General features: G+C 32.6%; 1 protein-coding gene across 10 annotated transcripts in view; it reads left to right on the forward strand.

The window, feature by feature from the left end:
* The window catches only part of LOC118199039 (putative ATP-dependent DNA helicase HFM1), a 511,790-nt gene that overhangs the window by 109,287 nt on the left and 374,728 nt on the right, over positions 1-27,775 (forward strand). For 8 of the 10 annotated variants that reach the window (XM_085816885.1, XM_085816888.1, XM_085816889.1 and 5 more), the window contains 2 exons: positions 4,347-4,427; positions 19,897-20,061. In XM_085816885.1, the coding sequence (XP_085673011.1) occupies positions 4,347-4,427; positions 19,897-20,061 (246 nt within the window). Of the gene's footprint in view, positions 1-150; positions 295-4,346; positions 4,428-19,896; positions 20,062-27,775 lie in introns of those variants that run through there. The other 2 variants (XM_085816894.1, XM_085816887.1) reach the window with 2 other exon arrangements.

Consider the following 27,775-nt stretch of genomic DNA (forward strand, 5'->3'; position numbering starts at 1 on the left):
ACTTTTGTTTTTATCTGTTACTTGCATTCTCAATGAATGTGGCAACTTTGAGTATCCTTTATCATGTTTGCGAGTCTTTGCTAAGTTTTCTGATGCATGCTTAGATTCTGAACGTATTTTTAATTTCTTAGCTTTAGAAGCACCTTCATGAGTTCTTTCATCAGATGTTCTTTGATCTGCTGTTAACAAACTGTCAAACACATCTTTGCTTTTTGGAGAAGAAGGAAACTGGGGAGTTTGTAAGGGAATAATCATATACACTATCCATAGAAGATGAACCTCTAGGTAAATAAGGTGAGTTGACTTCTATATCAATAACTACGGTTTTCTCATCTGGAGATGAACACTTACATTGTTTGTCAGATTTCTGTGAAACATTGACAGAAGCTTGACTTTTAGGAGGGTGAATATCGACCAATTTACCCTGAGTTTTAGCACTATTATTTGTTTCGGTCTGTATCAACGATGTATAATTTTTTTAGCTTCTCAAAGCAATGAGGTTAGATCTCTACTTTGATGTTGAGATTCAATTAATTCCTTAGAATTAACATTAATTACTTTCTTCATTTCTTTGTCTTCCTCATCAGCTGCCTCATCATCTTCATCAGTCTCAATAACACACAGTGCTTCTGTTTTCCCCATTTTGGTGTCTCTACTTCATTTCTTCACAAGATCGTTATACTTATAATTTTCTTCACAAGATCGTTATACTTGAGATCTTGTCAAAACCGAATTTATTTTTTCTAAATTTAAGAATGATTTATCTTTGAACAGTTGAGCAGTTTTGTTACTCAATACATATCTGCCAGGATCATTTGTAACAACAGCTGCTTTTGTCTTTATAAGACCAAGTTCACAATTAATTTCAACTTCAGATAATGGTAGACACACTAAATGGTCATTTAAAAGATATTGTACCCAGACATGTTCTCCAGTCATTCTTGCGTTATCTATGTATTTTCGAGAAATAACATCAACTGTGGCTCCTGTGTCTCGAAGAATAGGCATTTCATACCCATTAACAAAAACGTTGATTATATATGTCTCTAACAAATCATCATTTGAAGATACACAATTTACCTTTTTATTTGATTTTAAGCGAGGGCATTGAGGCTTAAAATGTTAGTATGACCCTTACTCGAAACAGCATAGTTGATATCTTTTGTCATATAAACTTTCTTGGTTTTTATTTTGAAATTGACTTCTTTGTCAGTGATCTTTCTGGTATTTTGAATCATCCCATTTATCAGAATGGTTAAAAGGAGGCGGATATTCACTTTTTCTCACAAAATTATCATAATGAGATTTAAATGATCCTTTGTTAATTCTGTCAGTTTGATTGGCAGAAAATTTCAATTTTATCCTTTTTCTAACATCTTCAAAATTTTCAATTTTTTTAACCATCTCAGTAGATGCAATGATGGTAATCCATTCATCCATAAAATGTTCTTTGAAATCAGGAGAAGTATGCTTTTTAATTTGATCAACCAGCATAAGATCTTTTAGTTGTTCAAAAGTTTTAATGTTTAATCCGTTAAGCCATCCTTCTAAATAATTCTTTTATTCGTATTAGAAATCATATCAAGTACTTTCAGTAGATTTTTGGTGTTTATTAAATAGTTGTCGAAATTTTTCTGCACTCTATTTAAATCATAGTAACTGTAAAGTTTTTACATATTCGTACTATTTTGTGTCCTCTTCTGGTTCTCTAGCAATAAGCTGAACAATTTCGGGAGGCAGCAATGAAATAAGTTGAATCACTTAATTTTCAGCAGCCATATTCATCATTTTAGCTTGACGCTCAAATAACACCAGAAATAAACTTATTTCATCTGCTTTAGGGTTGAAACATGGCATGACATCGTGAATTCTGATTTTTAAAGGCTGCTCAGGTAACTGCGTAGTTTCTATCGGCAGTGCTGTTGCAGCCATTGCTTCCAACTGAAGTTTCTATAGCTCAAAGACTCTAATTCGCTCTTCTCTTTCATGCTCTTCTTTTCTTTCTCTTTCACGTTCTTCTCTTCTTTCTTCTCTTTTGCATTCTTTTTCTCTTTCATCTATTTCGTGTTTTTTTTTCTCTTTCGCGTTCTTCTTTTCTTTCTCTTTCTTCTCTTTCACATTCTTCCTTTCTTTCCCTTTCTTCTCTAATTGCAGCCAGTAGTTCTCGAGTGAACTCTTCATCATAACCAGAACTTTCAGTAATCAATTTTATGCAACTGAGCAATCTTAAATTCAGGTTTTGCGGTTAAACATAACTCTTCTGCTAGTACTTTTAAATCCTGTTTTTTACTCCTAGCTAAGAATGACATGTTGACACAAGTTATCTTTATTAGGCTTCCTTTTGAAATTGAATCTAAAAGATTGTACTTGTATTAAAAATGTATAATTTCTGACGAGAGTTAATTTCTTAAACACGAAATTCACACTAACCAATTGGAGAGAATTATTTAAACAACTTTGCCAGGTTGGTTTAAAATAATATAATACTACATCGGGTTGACGTTTTAACTCACTATTTACAAGCCTCGTTAGCTATAACTATATAAACACCTCTGCCAGTTAGGCAATACAGCGGAATTTCACCCACGTCTGTTTGACAATTTTACTATCTATCTTCACGCCTGGTTGGCGATAACAAAAACAATATTTGCCAGTTTGGTAAAACAATTTAGCTGTAATATGTCAGGATGATGTTACTATCTACTACATGCCTGGATGGCGAGAACTAAGAAAAGACTTTTGCCAGTTCTGTAGTGTAATCAAATCACATTACGTCAGTTTGACGCTACTACTTATTTTCCACGTGCCTGCTTGGCAACTAATTCAGAAACTCAGTTAGTAGTTCTTTTTATATATATATATAAATGCCGGGATGGCTTACATATATCAATTATCAACAAAAAAATTCAAAACATATAACAGTAAAGCCTAAATAATAATTTTTTTTAATACTTCTTTACCACAAATATCAATTATAAATTACTCCTACTAATTTTAGTATCAGTTATTTTACACAGAAATTACACTATTTAAATATAATTCTGAAATGAAATACTTAATAAATACTTTTTTATGAAAAGAACTCCGAAGATAAGTTAATCTTATCTTCGGAGATCAGCAATATCTTATTCTGACAATTCTTTGCTCGGACGAAAGTTCTAGAAACACAGAAGATAACCGTTGAATGATCCACTCCAAAATCTGACTTTAATACGGCAGACTTCTAACATCCATTTCACCTTGAAATAAACAAACTCGGCAATTGGTACTAGCAAACTTGTTCTCAAAATTTCAGCTACGTTCAGTGATTAGGTGACCAGCACTATCGAAATTGATAATTGCACTCCTAATTTCCAGTATCTCGGTGGAACCTTCAATTTAATAAGACTGTAATGTATTTTGCAGTAATTGACAAAACAGATAAACTTCTTAATAAAACATAAATTTTATTTTTAGTTTCCGGAAATAGATAATTTGTATACAATTCCTTAGTGGCAAAATTTTCATACATCTACTAGCTAGACAAACTTCAGAATTCTAATCTTAAAACAATTTCTTACGTTTCTGAGCAATGGTTACATAATACAAATATGGCATTGCCACTTCAACAATAAATATAGTTATTTGATAAATAACAAAATATTACAGTATCTTAGAATTTTTATTTTAGTTCTTGTTATTTTGAGTTACTGTTCGAGTAAGGCATAGTGTGTTAGCGTCAAGCCAACACATTGTGAATTTTAAGGAGTTTAATAAAGGGTAATTTTAATCCTTCTCCTGTGCAGTTACTACACATACTGCAGCTGTCACCTTAGGAGACAGACAAGTGGTTCTTAGAGTTTAAATAGCTTAATAATGTACTTTGACATAGTTTGTAAACACTGTGTTTATATGAAGGTCATGAATTATTTATTCATGACTTTCAAAGTATTAAAAATTTTCAAGGCAGTACAATAAAAAGTATTACAAATTTATTTCTAAGCAGCACAATAAAAAGTATTTTAAAATTACAGCTACGTGGATTAAAAACTTAAAAATTTGCATTTCATATATTATTTTTTAGTGTTTTACACTATGTTAAGCATATTTTATGTGATGAATATAGGAAGATTATTGTATACATATTATAATTAAATTTTTCTTGTAATCAAACACATGCTAAACTTTAAATGTGATTTTGTTGAAAAAGGCTTTTGCAAAATTATGGTTTTGATATGGTGCCAACAATACCTTTTAGCAACAATTAAGTGTAGTTTGCATTCAAATTTTATACTAATTTACATTTTTAATTCATGTAAATTATTTATATAAAATATAAAATTGTTTTAATATGCATTAAAATTCAGGAAAAATGGGACAGTATTACAAGACTGTGGAAGAATAACAAAAATTTAGTTCAAATGGTGAAGCTAATTTTAGTAGATGAGGTAAGAAATACTGACCTTTCTTTAATTAAATTTAGTTTAATTAATTTACATATTTGGAAAATGATTATAGCAGATAGTTATATGAAGACTTCAATATTTTACAATATATATATATATATATAAATAAAATAAAAAATAAATAAATAAATAAAATGGAGTTTAAGTAACTTTGAATTCTAAGTGCTAAAGGAAAAAGAATGTAACTTAATGGCTGTTCTGGAATGCGTGTAATGTAAATGTATGGAAGTATTAAAACTTATCAGTAAATTATCACTAAGTGAATTTCCCCTGAAGATATTTGTTTATGATTATAAAATTTGTTTGTTTATTAAAATATTACACTGTCCTCCAAAAGTTATGGAACGGCATGTTTTTTGTGTCTAATTTAATAGTGAAGCAAAAATTTAGAGGAAATGTTCACTAAACAGTTCTTCAATGAATTTAGCATAGAATGTTTCTAAAGTTGAACACAAACATGAATTGCAACAAAAAATTGCATTCTTGGCAGAGAAATCCAGTCTTGGGGAAACGGTATATCACAGTTTTTTGAGGAAAAATGGGGTGGTAACATTATAAAAATTGGTTCTAATAAAGAAATTGTCCACCCCAAGCTGCAATCCATTGGCGACAGTGATATTCCATGCTGTCAATTAAGTTGTTGATCAGTGAAATGGGAAGCAATGACCAGACATGGAGTAATCCTTGTTCAAGCTCATCTAGCGACCTTGGAGGAGGACTTAGAGCAGCAACCCAACCTTTCTCCCAAAGTAGTCCCAGAGATGCTCTATCAGATTCAGGTCTGGAGATTGAGCTGGCCATTCCAACTGCTCCATACCGTGACCCCCAAGATATTCTTCAGCAACCCGAGCTCAGTACGGTTGCACCATGTCGTCCATCAGAAGAAATCCAGGACCAATAGCACATATATAGGCAGACATATTGATCAAATATCTCATCTCGATATCTCAAAGTTCTTCCATGAAACACATGCAGGTCAGTGTGACCACCCACCAAAAGAGATCCCAGCTCAAACCATTGTTCCACCACCTCTGTAACTGTGTCTTTTCACTATGTGGGATTGGTTGTATCTGGTGCATTGTTCCCTCGAGATCAGCTGAGGACCTGAATCACTCTCCAGTATGAACCTGGACTCATCTGTGAAGAGAACAGACACCCATTGTTGACTGGTCCAGGAGACGTGTTCTCTTGCCCAACATAAATAGGCACCTCTGTGTCCTCGGGTCAAGGGGATACAAACACACAGACCTGTATTGTGCAGGCATCTGTGCTCTGTAATAGCTGAGACTCTTGTTCCTGTTGCTGCTAAGTGGTCTGCCATGAGCTGAGATACAGTAATGTTACACCTCCTTAGGGTCGAAAGAGTTAATGACAGTCTACCGCAAGTGTTGTAACTCTAGGTCTGCTAGGAACGTGTCTTCTAGACACAGAATTATTGGATTCAAACTGATTCCATAATCGGTGAACCACACTATGAGAGACATTGAGACATCTAGCAGTATCAGCTTGTGACATCCCCATTTCCAGCCGATTGTCTGCAATCTCAATGAATCGGGCAAACAACTTGTTGAGGACATTGATAGACTCTTCTGGATATTGTCCACAAAACTGTAATAACAACTGAAGATCAGTACTCATGAAAAAAATTACAATTTTTGCATTTTTTCTCCAACTTCTGTATAAGTATTCATTTTTATAAAATAAAAGTGGTAGCTATTGTTTTTGCATATATTTTCTTAAACTTTGTTAATGTCATTAATATGAACTGTGAGCTTAAATGTTACTGACATTTTTGTAATGGTGAACTTTGAAAAACTTGCTGTTCCTTAAATTTTGGAAAGCAGTGTATATTATTACATATGTAATTAAATTTTTCTTCATATCTTTCAGAAAGTCGTCATTTATGTATTAGTAAAATTTGATAAATGAAATTTACATAATAGAACCAAGTATTTTAGTAAATCAAGTGGTGCTTCCTGATTATCAGGAGCTCCCAGTTTCTGCATTAAATTATTTCTTATAAAGATGTAGTCTTTTTTGTAGTTGAGCATTTCATAGTAAGTATGAAAAATATTTTATTTGCTTAGCTGTTCAAATCCAATAAATAAAATGGTATTTTATTGAACATACACAATATATCAGAGACAGTGATTTTAATTTTTTAATTCATGCAGTTGAATTAAAAATTGATGTTTGAAATCGTATTTCTAAATGCATCGATAAGTATTAATATTGCAAAAATTTTTTGAAAGCCATGGCTGTTCAGTAAATTAAGACCAATTAATTTTCACACATGTGTTTTTAGGGGGAGGATAGAAATGATAGAAGTTAAAATTTACTGGTAGGTGATCAGAAGAAAGTTCATCTTTAACATCAAGATAGGGTTGCTTGGGGCAACAATTCTGATGTCGTTATTAAATTGATAGTAAACAGAGGTCTCTTCCTTTTTCATTTGTGGTCCTGCAGTTCCAAGACTAATGTTTGGCTTTAAGGCCATTTGCAATTATTGTTGGTAAGTCTGAAGAGGTTAAGGTATACAAATCTTGGGTAGAAAGGGTTTTACCAGGGAAGACTATACACAGCAATGAATAAGAACTTTTCATTAGTGGCACTGTAGGTGATTATTGCAGTGTATTCAATATGCAAAGTGCTTGGAAATTGATAGACAACATGCTTGATATGATTTTTAATAGTGGCCGCAGTGCTGCCTCCTCTATTATGTTGTCTGTCATTTCTGATGGTAGTGTAGCATTGAATTTTAATTCTGTTGCAATGACAAAAGCAAATTCCATTTGAAAAAGTGTTTCTAGAACTAAACAAGACAACTAATAGCAGAGCAAAAATAGTAAGTGTTAATAGTAATCTATATATATAAAGAAGAAAGTCTGTGTGTTTGTTCATGATTAACTCAGTCACTACTATAGCTATAGTCACCAAACTTTCTAAAATTCTTTTCTGGGTCCTGGGAAAGGCCGACATCCACCTTTTTTCCCAGATAAAATTAGCTGAAATCAGAGATATTAATTAAAAACTCTGGAAACGCTAGTTTTCAACCTCATTTTTCCAAGTGGCAACAGTCTCGCACGCTGGAGATAAAAATTTCTAAGTTTTACAATGAAATAAAAATAGCATTGTCAAACATTAAATACATTATTTCCGATTCCAAAAGCTTGTCAGAAAAAACTCTGAAAACACTAATTTTTGCGCTAATTTTTCCAAGTGGCAACATTCTTGCGCATTTGAGATAAAAATGCTTTATTTTATTCTACCGCTCGCTTTCAAATCGTAGAGTTTGTTAATAAAAAATTTCTAAGTTTTTAAAAATATCTTTATAAGAAGAATGTCTGTTTGTGTGTTTTTTTGTTCCTGTTATTGATTTCTGATCAATTATGATAAATTTTTTGCCACATTTAATTGACTAAAATTGAATATAGGCGAAATGTTGGATGGAACTTCAGCTTTTATGACCATTTGATTAGAAAGATGAAATTGATTAAAAACTGCATGCCATTGTTGCTGATAATGAGAGAGAATTAGTTTATTTTTCTGTCAACATTTTTTATGTGGTTTCCATATGACGTCAAACTGAAAAATATATGACTATGAATCATGTTTTTTGCATCGTTATTAGAGAAGGATTACAATGGTATCATTCTCTCTGTTGTTAGATACATTACTCTTATCTAACTTAACTGTCATCAGGCACGTCCACTAATTACAAACTAAACTACATCTTTAGAACAACAGCATCGCAAAGCAAGATCTCCTAATGACAACGCTCACTGTTGCCAGAATTTATTAACTAAATTATGCATTATTATTATTATTTGCTTTCTTTTTTTTTACATACTTTAACACTTTTCGTTGTCAATAATATAAAAAATAATAATAATAAACAAGGAGAAAAAGTCACAGTTTCATCTTATCATGAAGAATTAACAGTCTCAGTTTAAAAAGAGGTTTAGTCATTATGCCATCAACTTACTCCTATGTAAGTATCTGCTGCACAATGATTTGTTTTTCGAGAACTTTCTCTCGTATGAAAAAGTGCTTGATATCAATGTGTTTTGTATGCCAAAGAAATTCAGGATTTCGTGACGGTCTCACTGCAGTGGTGTTATCTACTTCATATTACTGGAACTTCATGTAACTTGGTAACATCACTAAATAATTGCTTTAACCAAATTACTTCTCTAGAACATTCATTAGCTGCAATTTTCTCTGCTTCAGTTGTCAAATTGAAGTTGAAACAACTGACTATCTTTGACTAATCCAACATATAGCTCTGCCACTGTATAATATCACTACTCCACTTGTAGATTTCCCTGTTTCTTGAAATTCTCCAAACTCTATGTCACAGTACCACTCCAGTACTCCTGATTTGTATTTATTTTTGTATGTAATACTTTTAATAAAAGAACGTACTATGTATCTAAATACACATTTCACTTTGATTAAATTGTCTTTAGATAAAGTGACGTGAAAGAAAGCCGACACAGTAAATTAAACCTGGTTTTGTACCTACGATACGTTAAAGTTCCTACATCTTCTCTAAAAGGGAAAATTTCTGTGTTTAGCTTATCTTCCTTTTTCTTTTCAGTTAAATTTTCCTTCAGGATAGGAGTTGATACTGGTTTACAATCTTCCATCCCAAATTTTTTAAGAATTTTTCGTGCTTAAGCTTGCTAATTGTGATATTTCCATCTTCAATATGCTTAATTTGAAGTCCAAGAAAGTATACTGCTGGTTTAGTTGTGATTCTGAATCTCAACTTCCAATTTTCTAAGAAATTTTTCAGAATCTTGTAGATTCGTTAATGCTATCAAACCATCATCTATGCATAAGCATATGATTAGCTTCTTGTTATTCTTGTTTCATATATATGAGCATGGATCTGCTTCACTCGTCAAGCCAAGTTGTGACACAAAGTCTCCAAAATACTTATTCCAACATCGTGAAGCTTGTTTTAGTCCATATAAACTGCATTTCAGCTTACAGACTTTGTCAGAACCATTACTATATCCTTCTGGTTGCTGCATGTGTATGAATTCTTCAAGGTCTTCCATATAAGAATGCTGAACAGACATCAAACTGAGAAAGATGCATATTCTCATTGACTGCAATACTAAGAATTGAGTGAACAGTTCCTAACTTTGTTAATTGACTAATTATCTGATCATAATCAACTCTGTAATGCTGACTAAATCCTTTGGTAACGAGTCTAGCCTTAAATTTATCAAGAGATCCATCAGGATTTTTTTTTATCTTATAAACCCACTTGCACAGTATAGCTTTAGCATCCTTTGGTAATTTTTCTAAAGTCCATGTTTCATTTTCTATCAGTGATGTCATCGACAAATCCATAGCTTTTTTCTAGTGTACACTTTGTTCACAGTTGATCACTTTTTGAAAGAACCAGGCTTTTCAGAATCAGGAACAAAAATTTCAGCACTGAATCGTCGAAGTCCTGACGAGTCTGAATTACGGACTTTTACTGTATTTATTTGTTTACTTTATTAAAAATTTCTTTTAACGTAAGTTGTTTAAGTTGCTTCGTTTTTTGTGCTAAACGCGCATGTCTAAACATTAAACGCACTTGCGTAAAGCATACGAAAAAAAAGTTTGTGTCTTTGAGGTCTGGATTATAGATCCTTCCGGATTATGGACTTTGTACTGTATTATTACTTTTTAACACACTTTAACATCATTTACTAACATGAGATCAGTGTCATTTTTTGAAGAAAATCTGTGACCTCCTGCAGCTGATTTCAGACACTGATGGCATTATAATATAAGACTTTTGAGTAGCTATTGATAGCTCCAATTAAGTTAATATATTGCTGTGATGTGTTAAAATTCATAGTTGATGCTTGTAAAATAATTAAAAGCTGCCATACCTATTTCAGTTTTCTGCATCATTGTTTTTGCAGATTTCAATTTCCTAAAAAATTCTTTAATCAAAAAAGAAGGTACTTTGGGGCCGGTACAAGATAAATTTGCTTTAGGATTTTCCTCTGTTTTGGAACTTGATAATGATGGGAAATCTTCTTTATTTAGATTAAATTTTTCTGATTTTTCTTTGGGGATATTACTTTGAGTTTTATTTTCCTTCTTTTGGGTATTTGCTGCATCCTTTATATGAACAAACATGATTTCCATTACATACATTCCAAACATGATTTCCATAGTCACAAACAGTTTTTTTTTATTTTTTTTATTTTAAGTGCACTTTTAAGTTTCGTGTGGCCTTGCACATTTCATGAATCATTCCTCATAGTTGCAGAGTTTGTACATATGCCCAAATATTTGACATTTATGACACTGAATGGACCTGGGCTTTGATTTACAGGGCTCAACTGCCTGCATAGGGTCTTAATGCAGTATATTTTCTTTACACTATGTTTTACTTAAGCTAAGAAAAGTAGTAGGAGGATTGTGATTTCATCGCTGTATCTTATTAGATGACACATTTTAATGATAGGGATGCCCTTTTGAGTAATTTCTTGTTTTATTAATTCAATGTTGCTGTTTCTTGGCAGTTTTTTAATCACAACCTTTATGGTTTTTTCAGAGTTGATCAAAAAAGTATGGAAGAGGATTCCTGCTGTTTTAAAACATATGTGTAACCTTTCTGTAATCATTTATGGAATAGACTCGAATGGTGAGGGTATTTCCCTTAAGATTTCCTTTAAGTTTGATTCCCATTCCTTCTATTCATTCTTTCAAATCTTCCCTGTTGATGCTGAAATCAGCTATCACAATTGGGGGCATGTGACCTGCAGTTTTCTTAGGTTGTGTAAATTCTCCTAAGTTTTCGCTATCATCCATTTTGTCCTCAGGGTTGAGATCAGCAAATTTATTTATTTATTTTGTACAGGTTCTTTCCTGCTATCTATTTTATTACATTTCTGAATATTAGGTTGTAGTTTGCTAAATGGAGCACATTCATTTCATTGTGTCTTTAGATAACCTCCTGACTCAAACTATTTTAAACGTGAAGCATCAGTCGAGAATAACATATTTCAATAAGATTAGTCATGATTAATTTTATGATAGAGCAACCTAGACAGAGGACATAATCAGGAAATCTGGGTAATCCAGTAATTTCAGAATGGGTAAGAAGAAACGCATTCCTTCTGTTCAAAACTGTCATGAATTGAAAAAATTAAATACAAGCAAAGCTGTATTGTTTGCTAATTGATGATTGAGTATCAACTCCAAAATGCAAAGATTCAACAGCAATCTGAAAGTGAAACTCATTTGTAAAGTTCCTTTTTTGCAAGTACTTTTCATTCTATTTCAGATATGTGTATGAGCCCTTTAGCTGAAATTGAAATCCTTTTCCAAGAGGAAAAATGTATTGTATCAGATTTTAATTAACTGATGAAGAAAAACTTGCATTTCTTGAAAGTATTTGGGCTCCAGCAGCAAAGTCGATGTTTCCAAGTTCTTTAGTTGGCTATAAAAATGTAAACAGTAAATTTTAATATGCATTATTATTTGAAATTAATCTAAAATTAAAGATGTGTTGCAAATATTGCTCAATATTCACTATGGCATATGCAGGCCAATCAAATAATGAATTTTTATTTTTTGCAATTGGAGAAAATCTAATGAAAAATTTCCTTGATCTCCTATACCCTCGTCCCAAAAACAAAAACCATACACATTCCTTAGTATCTGCTAATACTTCAAAAAATATCTTTGGTGGCCACAAGTAATCCATAATTGATGCTATTGTCATCGCTAGCAGCCATCAAGCTGAAAAAAGTCGAACAAAGTTTATTCCTTTAATAAAAACAGTGGTATTCTTTGGAAGAAATAAATGGATTTCTATTAACAGATCATTGTAACTCTGGGTAAACAAAAGTGAATGATGATAGTGTTGAATCTCATTAGAAGGAAACTTTCATTACTGCCTCAGATTTCCAACAGATGCGGGATATGGCATATTAAAAATCATTAGAAACCTGCAACAGTAATGCAGTGCATTTACCAAATCAAAACTGAAATGAAATCATAAATACTTGCAATAAAACTATTTTGGAAAAGATCATGGAAAAAAAGTAATATAAGCAAGTAAATACTTTTCGGCTATAACTGATTAAACTACACTTATTTCTTCACAAAAGCAAGTACCTGAAGTATCTATTTGTGTGAGATATATGGAAGAACTTGAAACAAAACTATTTTAATAGATTTTTTTTTTTTTTCAGTTTGTATTTATAATGTCGGCATTGCCTAGAAGAATTGCCTGGTGTCATTATAGATAGATTTGAAATACATTAGAGGTCAAGACCATGGTTTTGTAGTCATATACGGAATACTCAAGGCAATTTCTGATGCAGGTAGCATTAAAAATATTTGTAACTGCATGGGAATGATAGAAAAATGTTATTTTTTATGAGAACTGACAAAAAAAATTCTATTTTGCAAGAAAGCATACAGTACAAAGTCCGAGATCCGGTTTCGTCAGAACTTCAGCAGTTCCAGATTTGGGATTTTTCTAGATAGTAGATCATCAGTTTAAATCTAGTAAGAGGGCATGTAGAAATTATAAAATAAAAAATATGAAATTGTGATTTATGAAATAATGAAGCATTTATGATCTAAAGATTATCGAAATTTACACACACACACACACACACACACACACACAAAAAAAAAAAAAAAAAAAAAAAACTTGATATTTATTTGTTTACTTTATTAAACATTTCTTTTGATGTAAGTTGCTTCTTATTTTGTGCTAATACTTTCTCTATAACCCTTTGACACGTGGTGGTCGCGCCCTGAAACCACCATTTTCCGAAATTTTTTTCTCCTCTTTTTTTCCGAAATTTTTGAGTGAAAATGAATTGATTACTGATCTTTTACATCTAAATAACACAAAATTACTGTAGAATCATATATGTTTTATGTATTAATACTTCAGATCGAAAGCCTTTTAAAATTCGTTTTCGATTAGACAAAATAACTTCCTTTAATTAATATAAACAACTTTAAATTTCAAAAGTTAGTCATCGCACATCATGATTTCTATCATAAACAATAAAAAATTGCAGTAATTAAACTGCATATATAAAAAAACCCTTCTATATGTATGGCATTTGCTATGTGGTTTCAGGGCGCGACCACTGCGCCACTAGAGCATTGTGTCACAATGCTCTAGTGGCACACTTACAATCCTGTAGAGGCACGGTGGTCACGCCTTGAAACCACTGGCGTTTGCCTCTCAATGGTGTTCGCTTCCTTTTCAAATAGGAATGTTTATTTTTACCCGGATATAGATAAAGGGCTTTGAAACCACAGAGTTATTTATTTACTAAACAATACATGCACCTGCCCTGTAAAAAGGTCTTTCTTTTCCAAATACTTTTCTCTGAAATCAACATACTTGCTCCCCAAGCTAGTATTGTGATTTTATAAATTATTTTCTGTGGTTTAAATTTAATGTAAATATACTTTGCTGTAATTAAAATTAGAAATTGCGTAAAAGTTTTATTTAAATTAAAAATATTTTCTGAATATTTTGGGACGAAATACGAATAAAATAAGTATGAATGGGAAACGAAAGATCCGTACAAAACCAAAAAGACCAAGCCCCCCCCCATTAACATAAAAACCACAAATTTCATGTGCCAGATGAAAAGAAACTAAATAACGCTGGACATATACCAGTGAAATTTAAATCCAGGCAGTGTACATTTTGTAGCACAAGGAAAAAACCTCATAGAACAAGATTGTATGTGCGAAACGTGCAATGTGGATCTATGCATGTACCAAAGAGACAAAACATGCTTTGAATAGTGGCACAAAAAAAAAAAAAAAAAAAAAAAAAAAGGAGTTCTTTGAAATTAAAAATAAAATAAAATAAATAAATAAAAAAAAACCACTGAGTTCCTTTTTTATCTTTATTTTATTAAGTTTTTTAATCCATTTATTAAAATGTCCTTATTATGTAGGTACTTATATTTTCACTGTTATAGAAAAATTACATAAATGTTTATTTTTTAATTTTTTCTGACGATTTACTTTGTAAAATAATGTAAAAATATATATATATAATGCAATTCTTGCATGCATTTTTTTAAAATCCGTAAATTTCGTCATTTATTGGAAACGCGCACGGAAAATGGTAAGTTTTTTTTTCCTACTACATCAGTAAGTTTCAAAGTCCTAGACGTGCGGTGGTTTCACAGTGCGACCACCACCCACAGAACAATGGGCAAGAGTAGATTTTTTTAATTCGTATATTATTTGTCTCTAGGATAATAATATTCAATTTCTAGAGTTTTTAGTTAAAAAAATTATAAAAATAATATCGCACGCATCAAAGGGTTAATTCTATAGACTGACATAATTTCTTGTTCAGTTACAAAGTTCCATTGTTATAACCTGTAATTGCTGTGTAGAGAATTCCATCTAACTTGTCAATCGAAATTTTTTCTTTTTCAATAACGTCTCTGTCTCTTTCTTCATTACTGGTAACAGAAATTTCTGGATCTAGAACATACTGCAGATTTTGCTGTGCGTTAATTGATTGGGGCGTTATCATTGCAATGAAAATATTCTATTAGAACATCTTCATTTATTACCACGACTCCACATTTCTTGACAAATTCCATTAATTGTAAAATATTGTTTTTTTGGGGGGCAATGTCTGATAATCTTTAAATTTGTGGCTATAATTATAAACTCATAGTGTCTACTATATACTATTGGCAATGTATCATGAGACTGGCAACTAAAGACATGTTATTCTGCTAATGCTTTTCTTGCTGTATTGCATGCTGATGAAGGTAAGCTTGAATTACATTAGCTTAGTTATTTATTCTACCTACACCTAGTTCCTGCTCATGCTTAAGGTTTATTTGAGTCCTGAATAAATAAATTCCCACACATACTTAAGGTTTAGCCAGAGCTGGCAGTAGACATTTTATGACCCGTTTGGAGTCTGTGGATCTGAAATTCTGCTGCAAAGTGCCTCCTTAAAAAAAATTTGCCGTGACCAAAATTTGGCATCCTGCCCCCTTTCTCTTTATTCTGAAGATGTTGCCATCCTTTAATTTTGTTGCTTCACTAAATTAAAAAAAAATTGCCTCCATTAAGCACTGTTGCCAGGTGTGGCTCGACAAGCTCTGGCACCCTCCTGGGCTAGTATAACAAATCAGTTGTTCTTAATTCAAACAGCACTAAATGTAATTTTGCAGCCTCAGAATATCATATACTAAATCTTTTTTGGAGGTATGGAAAATAATTTCTATTAAATTTCTCCTCGTAAACCTACTTAACACTTCTGTCGGAGTTAGCTGAAGTGTATAATCAGCATCAACATAATCTTAGTACAAAAGGTTACCCTGTTCTTTGCTATTCACCTACTATTTAAAAAAAAAAAAAAAAAAAAAAAGGGAGCTGTTTAGGCATTGCTTTGTGAGTCATCATCTTTCTATCAAATTAATTTTTTTCTATTGTGCTTTGAATTAAATTAGAAATCTATCAATTTGTCTTTGTTGACAAATATCACATTATCAAAAAATTAATTTCTTAATTTCTTCAAAGATAGATTCCTTATTACTTCAGTTTAATAGAAATATCATAAACTAGACATATGTTTTCTTCCAGCTATAACTGTTCTGCGTGTACATTGAACTGGAAGCAAAATAAGTAATCCACATAAGTAGGCCACAAACTTTGGCAAACACTATTTATATATTAAAGTGTCACATTAATGACAGGTTACATAATTACTATTTACAGGATTTCATTTTTATAGATTACATATTTATCATCTGCTGCTTCTGGCGAGAGCATTCTTCACCTCTTTTCAAGTCTCATAGAGTCCAAACCAGAATCGAAACTTTTCCACCAGCTGTGATTGAGATGTATTGTGATGGTTTTTAAGTTCATGAAAGTCAGTGAGATTATTCTCGACACACATAGAGGCTGGTAATCAGTAAACACATTATACAGAGTATCTCATCAAACCCACATAAATTGTGCAGGATAAGATTCTCTAATCATTGTGTAGAATGACATGCACAAGAATATGCCAAAAATTATCGCACATACCAAGGCATACTTGAGTACACCATGAAATTGCTCACTGAACACAATCCATCTACACAGTAGTTCAAGAAACATGTCAGTTTCTTCAAATAGCTCCATAAAAAGAAATCCAAAGGTTCAAGTCTGGCAGTCATGATGGGTACATAATCAGATCTCCTTGCCCAATCCAGCAGTCTGGGCAACAGACTAGTATAAGAGCTGAAATATATGCATGTTCCATCTTGCTGGAACCATGTAGAACAGTGGAAATACATCATTAGGTAAATTAGTCAATATACCTTAAAGAAATACAAAAAATGAGTGTCCAGTGAGTTGAAGCAGTAGGTAAGATCTAGTGCTTTTACCTAGTATGCTAACTTGCATATTTACACACCAATTGATTTGATAACTATGTGGGGCAGATTGCATTAAATGTAGACTCTGACCACATATGATTTTCGTGACTGAAGATTCTATCATAGATGAAGCATGATTCATATGTTTACAAGATGTGTGCAATGAAGGTATTGTCGTCAGCTTCATGTTTGTTGTAAAATTGCTTTTTTTGACTAAAATGTGTTATTAAAATTTATGTCTATTTGATTTCACAAATTTTCTACTACTTCATCATTTCCTTCTACTACTTTTTGCTGCTTAATATTTTTTCTAATATCGCATAAAATATGCATATGTTAATATTAATATACGTATTCAAATTATGTAATAATTTGTTTATGGTTAAGTGAAAGTTGGTAACTGGCAATCGTAGTCCACCAGCACCTCCTTGTGCAGTTTTGAACACTAGTCACTAGTGTTTTCATGTGTTTCATTGATTGCTTTGGTTAATATTTCGGTGATGTATGCATAGGATTCTAAAGTGTAAATTAAATTCTAGCTGCTGTGTTATGAGTAATGCACATGTTCACTATATTTCTTCTACAATATATTTTTTCCCAAATGCAGCTTAATTTTTAAAATGAACATTTTTTAGAATAATTAATATACATATAATAAATTTAGAGATAGTTTGTAATAGACTGGTAATTGTTTATTGCATTGTGATAACTTGGAAAGACTTTAATGCATAGAAAGAATGAGGACACGAACAGACAGATGTAGCCATCATTTTAGCACATTTTATTTCTGGTTAATGCAGTTCTGTAGATGTGATAGATTCACATCATTATGGGCACAGTATGCACCAGACAATTTTGGAAGCTTAGCATATAATAAGGCAGTGAATGCTACAGAGAAGCTAGCAGCAAATTGACAGATATGAAACAAGCAAGGAAAAAAAAGACACATTCAGGAAAAAAAGGCATCAGAAAGAGATTCAAAATGTTTTGGTTCTCAATAGAAATCTTATTAGTGCTTGGATAAAAGATCTCTGCATTACAGCATTACATAAGATCTTATAATGCAGATTAATTTAAAAGTGATGCAGTTTAAATTGATATATTATAAATAGTTGCTATTTTTAGAACAGAAGGGAAAATTCCCAAATTAAAATGAAAAATTAAGTGTCTACTGCAAAATTTAAGTTAAAAGTATGCTTTCATGTTTTCTGTCTTACATATATAAATATGTAAGATAAAAATTATGTACATCAAAATTATAATTTAAACTAGTAATAGCCTCTTAATTCCTTCTGTGTATTTAAAAAATAGTAATGCTTTTTTTCTGGACTGTGATCACTCCATCTCATATGACATGCATAGCACTGATGATGTAACTTATTAGGAACTTGAACTTAAAAGTTCGAGAACTGAAACTTTCTTTTAATAAGCAACTTAAACCAAAACCTTATGTTGGTGACCTTCCATGTTGGATAGCTGCAAACTTTTGATTGGCGATTTTTCTCTGCATTAAAATAAATCGGAGAAGCTTAACATCCTCATAAGCACATCGTCATAGATGCACTATGCACCCCACTATTTTATACAGATTATATTTTTAGAACAATGGACAGTAGCTGACAGGGGCTAATTGAGCAAACTAGCATCTTGACTGGAAGAGAACTAAATTAAAAGTGTATAATTATCCAACATGCAAGCTCACCAAGAGGATGCTTAAATTGCTTATTAAAGAAATTTTCAGCTCTCAAAATTTTGACTTCAAGTTCTGAATTAGCTACATTGTCACAGTTACACAAGTCATAAGAGATAGATTGATCTAGAAATGATGCAGTGCAGAAAAAGAAATTACTATTTTTAGAGTAGGATTTAAGAGGCTGTTGCTAGTTTAAATTATTATTTTGATTTACATATATTTATCAGTTTTAATTATTTGATTTACATATTTTTCATCTTTTATATATATATATAATAGTTTAAAACATTAACAAGTAATTTTAAAATTTAAAAATAATAACAACAAAAATTTTAAAAATTGGAACTGAAAAGATGGTAAAATTTGTATTTGAGCTGCTTCTCTTTTATGTAAAGAGGAATTTAAAAACTTTTCTTCGAACCATAAGATCACAGATTGTATAGCGTAATTTATAGATGAGCCAAATTCATAGGAATAATAGCAATAAAAGGTAAAGTATTGCAAAACAAATATAAAACAATGTTATGCACCTTTATATTAATACTGCCGATTTTTATGAAGTTTTATTTTTCAGTCATTTCCCCATCTATTTCCAAAATGATTGCATAATGGTTTGTGGCCTGCGTGCCATATGTTTGAAATTCATCCTCATGATTATAATTAATATGTGACTAATAGCTAAACAATTAAAAGGATTTAAAAATCAAAGAAATACAAGATTTTTAAACAGAACCAATTTCTAAATAATGGCCAAAACTTGAATTAGAATCTGTAATCTATGAAATACTCAGTGTGTCGCAAAATCACATGATCTCTGATGTCACATGCTACTTTTTGATTCTTCTCTTGCTACTTTAACTCAAAATTTTCTGGCAACATTGGCCTGTTGTTTCAAAGAGTTGAACTGAATGTCAAAATGCAGAGTTCATAAGTTGAGTTTTTGGTTAACAGAATTTTTTTCCTGGTCACTTCAGATCTGCCTTACTAAAGTTTGACTGGTGTCCCTTTTTTTAGACAACCTAGTTATCCAGATTTTTTGTTTAAATGAATTGGTTTATGGTTTCACCTAGTGAAGATAACCAGAGTCCTGTGTATTATTGTTGTCATTTTTTTCTTAATTTTAATTATATTTAAGCTTTTGATTCAATCTGTATTTTCATTAATCAGTTATATTTTAAATATTTTTGTAAAAGGTTTATTGTAAAATTTTGATACCATTGATCAATTCATTCCTTTTTAAAATAACTTATCCATGTTATTAGTTTCAAATCATATTGCCATCTCACTTCTACACACAGTTTTGCATTGCAGTATTATTTATCTTTATTCATTTAATAATATATAGCTTTTCTTTCAGATTCACTTGTTAAATGAAGAAGAGCGAGGCGCAACTATGGAAGCTGCTCTGAGTCGCATGAAAACTATACATGCCATCTTATCATTAAAGTATCGTAACAAGCAGAGAACTGAACCAGGGTTACGATTTATTGCTGTATCTGCTACCTTTACAAATGTGAATGATGTATGTTTATTTTATAAATTCATTCTTAGCTTTGTGCATGGTACAATAAATGCTTAGAGGAGAGGGAAAATTTTATTGCAAGTTCTAAATGGTCATCTTTCTGTAAGCCATATGATTGTAAATTCTTGGACTTACTGATCAGGACTTTTTTAATGGGACTGATTTCCAAGTTATGTTAATTAATTTTAAAAATTATTTTTTAATGCGTTTGATTTTGAGAGAATTAATGCACTTTTTATATTTTTGAAAATTATTATTATATTTGTTTTGAATTTTATATTAGTAAATATATTTAAGTGTAACAACTGCAAAGATACACCAGTTAGGGAAAATGATGTGATGGTCATTGCCTTTCTACAAGCATTTTGCACATACAGATATATTAATTCAGTACAGAATTGAGCGAGGTATAGTCAAAAGTCTTTAATCCGGACGTCCATAATCCGAAATGATCTATAATCCGGACGTCAAAGCTACAAACTTTCTGCACATGCGTAAACACAACACATGCGCATAATACCTTTACGCATGTCAGAGTTGCCACGCTATCTGGAAAACCGGGAGAACCGGAAAAAGTCAGGGAATTCGAAAATTGACCAAAAAATTCAGGGAAAAGTCAGGGAATTTAAGTATTTTTGTCAAAATCTGGAAAAGTCAGGGAAGTTCATACAATGATCCCGCCAAAAAAAGCGATTTTTGCGCCGACGTCAGAAGAGATAACTTTTTTGGCGAATTGTGTATCATGTGAGTGTCATTCGCATATTCACAGAGCCTACAGACCATTTCTACTACAGTCTGCTCTCATTGGATGAAACATCTGCTTGTCAGTCATATTTGAAATGGCGAGTTATCGCCTTGTAGGCGTGGTAATTAACGCCAAACAAACCTTGCAGGCTTTCAGTACAGTGAGGAGAAACAGCGTTTATTTCATTCGATATTTTTTTTTTTTATAAATGAAAGCTAAGGGGAATTGTGTGGAATATATTTTAAATAACCTACTGATCTTATTAATAGTTTATTTGTATTTGAATTTAAACTGTTAAAAGTACGATAATTGTTTTGCAAGAAAAAAGGTTTACAATCAATATTTATAATCAATCAATTCATTAAACATTTAAGGGCATCCGATACATATTCTTTTAATCAGGGTTGCCACGCTACCTGGAAAACCGGGAAAAGTCAGGGAATTCGAAAATTGACCAAAATATTCAGGGAAAAGTCAGGGAATTTAAGTATTTTTGTCAAAATCTGGAAAAGTCAGGGAAGTTTATACAACGATCCCGCCAAAAAAAGCGATTTTTGCGCCGACGTCGGAAGAGGTAACTTTTTTGGCGAATTATGTATCACGTGAATGTCATTCGGGTAGCTTGGCATAGCCAATTTTCGCAGCTCCAATTTGATTGTCTTTTAGAAAGGCAAAGCAACTTTCCCGCAACTTTTGGTTTCCAATATTCTCGAGAATCGCATGTGCAGTGCATGAACTAAAGAAAGTACCTGTTCTCGTATAAAACAAAATGGGTTTAATCCTAGTATACGGTACCATGGAGGTTAGAATCAAAGAATATGTATTGTAAAGAAGGAAAACCTCTCTGCAACAGACGTGGCTGTGGCTCCGTTCCATCATAGAGGTAAAACAGCTGTGCATGTCTGATATATCTGTGGCCAAAGCTCGAAAGTCACGTTATCAAGAGTTCATAAAATGAATATCGTTTAAAATTTCTTTAACCACTTGCGCTAAAAAGACGTGCCACGCATGTCAAGATGCTTTTGTCTCAAACCGCGAGCGACGTGAACACCACGTGGATAAGCATTTATCGCAAAAATGAAAATAACGTGGTGCACACGTCGCCTAACAACGAGATTGTTTATTTCTCGAGTTACAGCTCTGGATTGCACTCGCAGATGCGGAGCGGCGTAAATGAGACACTTTACGGCTTGTTATATTGTAGCGCACGGCACCGCAACCGTGAAGTTTAGTCTTAGCACAAGTGGTTAAACTCTGAAGGAAAAGAAAATATTTTTTGGCGCAAGTAAATTAATTCATGGATTAGTTATTTTCAGGGAAAAAAAAAAAAAAAACTACGAAAATCCGTTTTTAAAATTATTGCGAAAAATCGTCCTTTGATAAAACGTTTCTTCTTGGATTTTTCGCAATAATTTAAAAACGGATTTTCGTAGTTTTCTTTTTGTCAAAAAGCGTTTCTTCTTAACACGTGTTTCTCAATTTCCTGTACACATCGCGGAGAGGGAAATTCTGGCCGCCAGGTTCCGTCGCCAAATCCCTTGGCAAATTTTCCCTCCGCATTCTAGCGGCGTAATAGCATTTTACTTGTATGGAACCTTTTCTTCTTTACATAGACGTTCTTTGGTTAGATAATAATGGGATTTGGCGACATCTTGATGCGCAGTAAACGGGTCATTTTGGTCTTGGCGACAATTTTCAAAATCGTGCCAAAGCCTTACCGTATACTAGAATTTTACCGCAAAATCTTTTTAAACCTTTTTTTTTTTTTTTTTTTCTTTTTAATAAATACCTTGCCATTTTGCAGTAAAATAAAAAAATATTAATCAGTCATCTAGGCTAACCATGTAATATAACTATATTCGCTAAAATATCGTTGATTATTCTAATTCAATTTTTAAGTAATTCTCTTTATTTTTATGTTATTCATATAATTTAATGTTGCTTCTTCCCTCTGAATTTATTTATTATTAGTAAATAATATTTCCAAATTTCAGGAAATTTTCTCTGGCATAATCCTGAAATTAATTCTAGCAGTATGATGACATACCATCACGAAATTTAATACACATATTTTTTCCTTATGTATGCTGCGAAATAAATATAAAATACCTCAATTTATTAAAATAGATTTCTTTCTTTCGTTTAGCTGCAGAATGTCTGCAAAAAAAGCCTTATTTTATTCCAGATTGGGAAGATACTAATCTCAATCTTCAGTGGAGAAAACAACAACTATTATATTTGTGTTTTCAAGTGTTAAGGTGCCTTTTAAGAACATACCTCACACAAATTAAATTTACCTAAAATCTAACCTAACTATTTAGCATTGCGTTGTGATTTATAAGGACCGGATTAGCCTCGTGTTGAACTGGTGATGATCATGAGTAATAATTAAATAAAACATACATTTGTTATCCAATGTATATATCTTAAATTTTATTAAGTTTCTTAAGTGGAAAAGTAAACAAAATTATCAAACAAAGTATACCAAGAATAATTAAAAATAAATGTCCTCTGGGATTTATTGAATAATTAAGTGAATTTGCTACACAATACAAGTAATACCATAATTTACCTCTTAGCGTAGCCAACGTACATTACGCAGATAGACTGGAATTTTCTTGAAACGCACCTGGAAAACCTGGAAAAGTCAGGGAATTTCATTCTCCTGTTTGAGTGGCAACCCTGTAATATGGATCTAAAGACCCAACATGGAAATAACATGCTGGATAAGTCTGAGACCATGTTCTTGCATTTAACCCAAAAGTTCATGAAACCCATCTCAGATGAACTTCCAAAATATCATGAGTTGTTCCCAGAATTATACTCTCACGAAAATGCAGCCTCCAGCAGACGGCATGGATTTTGAAATTATCAAAAACAAGTGCTGATGACCTACTAATTCTCCCTCATCTTCTACAAGCAATAGATTTGTTCCGCTTCAAGATGAAAATGATGGGGTTACTATTAAAGATGCAGACTCCCAGCAGCCTGCAAAGAAAAAATCAGTCTCGAACAGTAATAAACACCAAAAACGCAAGGCAATTCCCAAGGAATTATATCACATCAGCAAAGCTTCAGGATTCAAGCTGCAGGAAATTCCTCAGCTAGAACAGGAGACTGAATCCGCCCAAGCCACGGAGGGGCTCCAAGCTTCTGCCCGTCACTGTTGAGGACTCGTATTATTCCTCGGATAAAACGTCACGAAGTTACTTGATGACTTGGGTTTTAAAGATTTTAAAGTCTAGCATGAATTTCATGTTAAGGTTTTCTCCATGAAGGCTCCCTGACAAGTTATTGCTCTACTAGACTGTAATCAAGGAAAATTTCACTCATATCAGCTTGCCGCTGATAAAAATATCAAGGTGCTACTTCGCAGTCTCCGCATCGATACCACTGTCATGGATATTGCCGATGCTCTGATAGAAGAAGGCGTCTGTCAGAGTGAGGATCAAGTTCCTTAAGTCATCAGAAGTCATCTAAATGATGCAAAGAAAGGGACTGGAAATTATCAAAATGATCCTGTCAAAAACAAATCAAGAAATATTCACCACATCAACTACCTTATGCGTCTTCAAATGAAAGTGAAATGATAGAAGGCACAGTACGGAGTCACGCAGGGTTTCCGCTACCAATCCTTTTTCCATGGTCAAAGTCAGTGTAGGCATAACCCCATTGTGTGAAATGTGGATCAATTCACGAATTGTAGGACTTCACAAAATCTAAAGATGAGACTTCCCGCTGTTGCCATTCTGGATTGGCACACACTAATAGCTTCAGGGATATATCATTCTTCCTGAAACAATGCTCCTCGACCATTCAAACTGGGAACTCTTGTGCAGACCGAATGATAAACAACACCAAAGTCACTCTAACAACTGCTGCCACTCCTGCAACTGAAAGAACTTCAGGCAAAGCTGGAAGAAGCCAACACAGTCACTAACTGCTGCTCTTACCGTGTTTTTAAAAGTTGCTAAAATTATGCCAACTCCTCCTGTACCAGTCGCTCCAGCCAAAATACATACTTTGTTAAATATAGCACATGTTACTCGCATGCATAAAAATATGTTACTTATATATACAAAGAAATAAAATAACAGAATATCATACACATTCTAGTTTTCCTGTAAACAGACAGGGAAATTTTAAATACAATCAATACATAAATTCATTTCATTTACAGATACATATTTTATGAAATTTGACAATTTCAATTTAGTCACTGTATTTTTACTTAGATCCTTTAGAGTAATGAATTTAGTAATATCTGGAATAAATCTTAGAACAATATTTTTCATAGAAGAGATTACATTTAACATTTAAATTACATTTAAACAAGTGCTCAATATCAACATTACTCATGCCACATGGACCTTCCTAATTTTTAATCGAAAACCTGTTATAATAAAAGGGAAAGTGTCCATGATTAGTTAAAGCTTGGTTTTGATACTAGTCACTTAGGCATCTTCTCTCATTTACAGTTGAGATTAAATTATAAGTGAATCTTCCTTTAGAATCTGGGTCATTCCACTTTGCTTGCCATAGAGTTAAATGTTTTCTTTTCAACAAGGATTTCAAACTGTCAAAGGAAGTCTTTACTTCAAAATCAATAATTTGATTTTCAGTGGCAGCCTTTGCCAATCTATCTGCTAACTTGTTACCAATGGTACCTATATGTGACTCTTCATCCAAAAGAGTTTAATATCTCTGAAAGCGCTAAGAAAAATGAGCATGTCTTTTATCTGTTTAATTAGATCGTTACATGGACAAACATCTGTAATTGAAACGATTGCGCTTTCGCAGTCACTATAGATTTCTACAGGATCTATCACAGAATTAGAAATAACTCAATACAAGGCTTCTTGCAGCGTCACTAACTCTGCCTGATAGATAGAGGCATTGTCAGAAAGTCTATATTTGATTTGTAAGCTTAGTTTATCATCTGAGAACACACAAAAGGCTGCCCCCACATAATCATTTAATTTAGATCCATCTGTAAAAATCGTGTAGCCTGTCATATTGGGGAGGCCTTTATGCCAATTCAACCGTTTCAACAAAGCTTTATGAATGTCTAAACCTTTCTCAAAGTCAAAATCTCTAGCTGAGAAGATCTCACTGAAACAATCGACAGTTTTATTACCAGCTTTTAATTTAAAGATAGCATATTCTTTTTCCACTAAAATATCGATCAGAGGATATCCATCTAAAATCTGAAGAGTTACTGTGGAAACAGTTCTAAAACACTTAGTAATCCTCAATAAAGTGATTCTTTGAATTTGCAAAATTTTGTTATGCATTCGGACCATTCCAGTCCACCATGTGCCACATGCATACAAGATCTTTCTCTCAATAACTCTTTTATATAAACTCTTAAGAACTTTACCTTGGAGATTCATTTTACTAAATCTATTAAGAATATGGGTGCATTCGATCTTTATTTGATCTAGGTGAGATATAAAAGTGAGCTTTTCATCGATCATAATGCCCAATTATTTGATATTCTTAAAAACTCTAATTGGTTGTCCATACAGTTTGCACCTAGGATGTATTGTTCTAGTATTAGTTTTGGCAATACCCAAAAGAAAGCTCTTCCTTGGATCAAATTTGAGTTTAACATGGAAAGACCACTTCTCCAATTCTTGAGTGGCAAAACTTAAAGCTTTATCAATAGTATGGCCAATAAAACAAAATCGTGAGCATAAGCTTGTATACTAACATTTTGTGGTAAAGTTATGTTTAAAGCTATATTAGTAATAATATTCTACAAAAGTGGACCAGATATTGAGCTTTGGGGACAACCCCTTTGGTAATTTCTGTGATGTCACTTATTAGCATCATATAACGAAACTTTTCTTTCATTCAGAAAATCACATATTAATAAGAAGATATTTCTTGGACATTTCATACTTTTTAATTCCTTTAATAAAATTGGCCACCAAATATTCTTGAAAGCACTATGTACATCTAAGGATAAAATTGCAGCATGTTTACCATTCCTTGTATTTCGAAGGATGTCAGAAATTAAATTATCTATAGCCTGGGTAGTAGTTTTACCCAGCATAAAACCAAACTGATTTTTATTTAAAAGATTATTTGATAATAAATAATATTGTAACCGTTGTGTCATGAGTTTATCCAGCACCTTGCCCCAGGAAGGCAGTAAGCAAATGGAGCAAAAAGAGGATCTTCTTTACCCTTTCTTTCTTTGTTGAACAAAACCAAGTCAGCCTCTCCCCAACATTCAGGGGAAAATCCCCCTCCAAAGACATTCATTCAGAATAGCTTCAAAGAACTTTTTATTACATTCAAAGATTTCTAAAATAATATCCATTGTCAGGCCATCTTTACCAGCAGGGTTGCCACGCTACCTGAAAAACCAGAAAAAGTCAGGGAATTCGAAAATTGACCAAAAACTTCAGGGAATTTAAGTAATTTAGTCAAAATCTGGAAAAGTCACGGAATTTCATACAATGATCCCGACAAAAAAAAGCGAGTTTTGCGCCAACGTCGGCAGAGATCACTTTTTTGGGGAATTGTGTATCACGTGAGTGGCATTCGGGCAGCTGGCATAGAGCCAATTTTCGCAACTCCAATTTCATTGTCTTTTAGAAAGGCAAAGCAAGTTTCCCGCAACTTTTGGTTTCCAATAACTTCGAGAATCGCATGTGCAGTGCATGAACTAAAGAAAGTACCTGTTCTCGTATAAAACAAAATGGGTTTAATCCTAGTATACGGTACCATGGAGGTTAGAATCAAAGAATATGTATTGTAAAGAAGGAAAACCTCTCTGCAACAGACGTGGCTGTGGCTCCGTTCCATCATAGAGGGAAAACAGCTGTGCATGTCTGATATATCTGTGGCCAAAGCTCGAAACCAGTGTCGAAGTTTGAAGGTCACGTTATCAAGAGTTCATAAAATGAATATCGTTTAAAATTTCTTTAAACTCTAAAGCACAAGTAAATTAATTCATGG

This window comes from Stegodyphus dumicola, chromosome 5, assembly GCF_044657685.1.
Source record: "Stegodyphus dumicola isolate Sdum_Otavi_A_Nest chromosome 5, ASM4465768v1".
NCBI classification, from domain to species: domain Eukaryota; kingdom Metazoa; phylum Arthropoda; class Arachnida; order Araneae; family Eresidae; genus Stegodyphus; species Stegodyphus dumicola.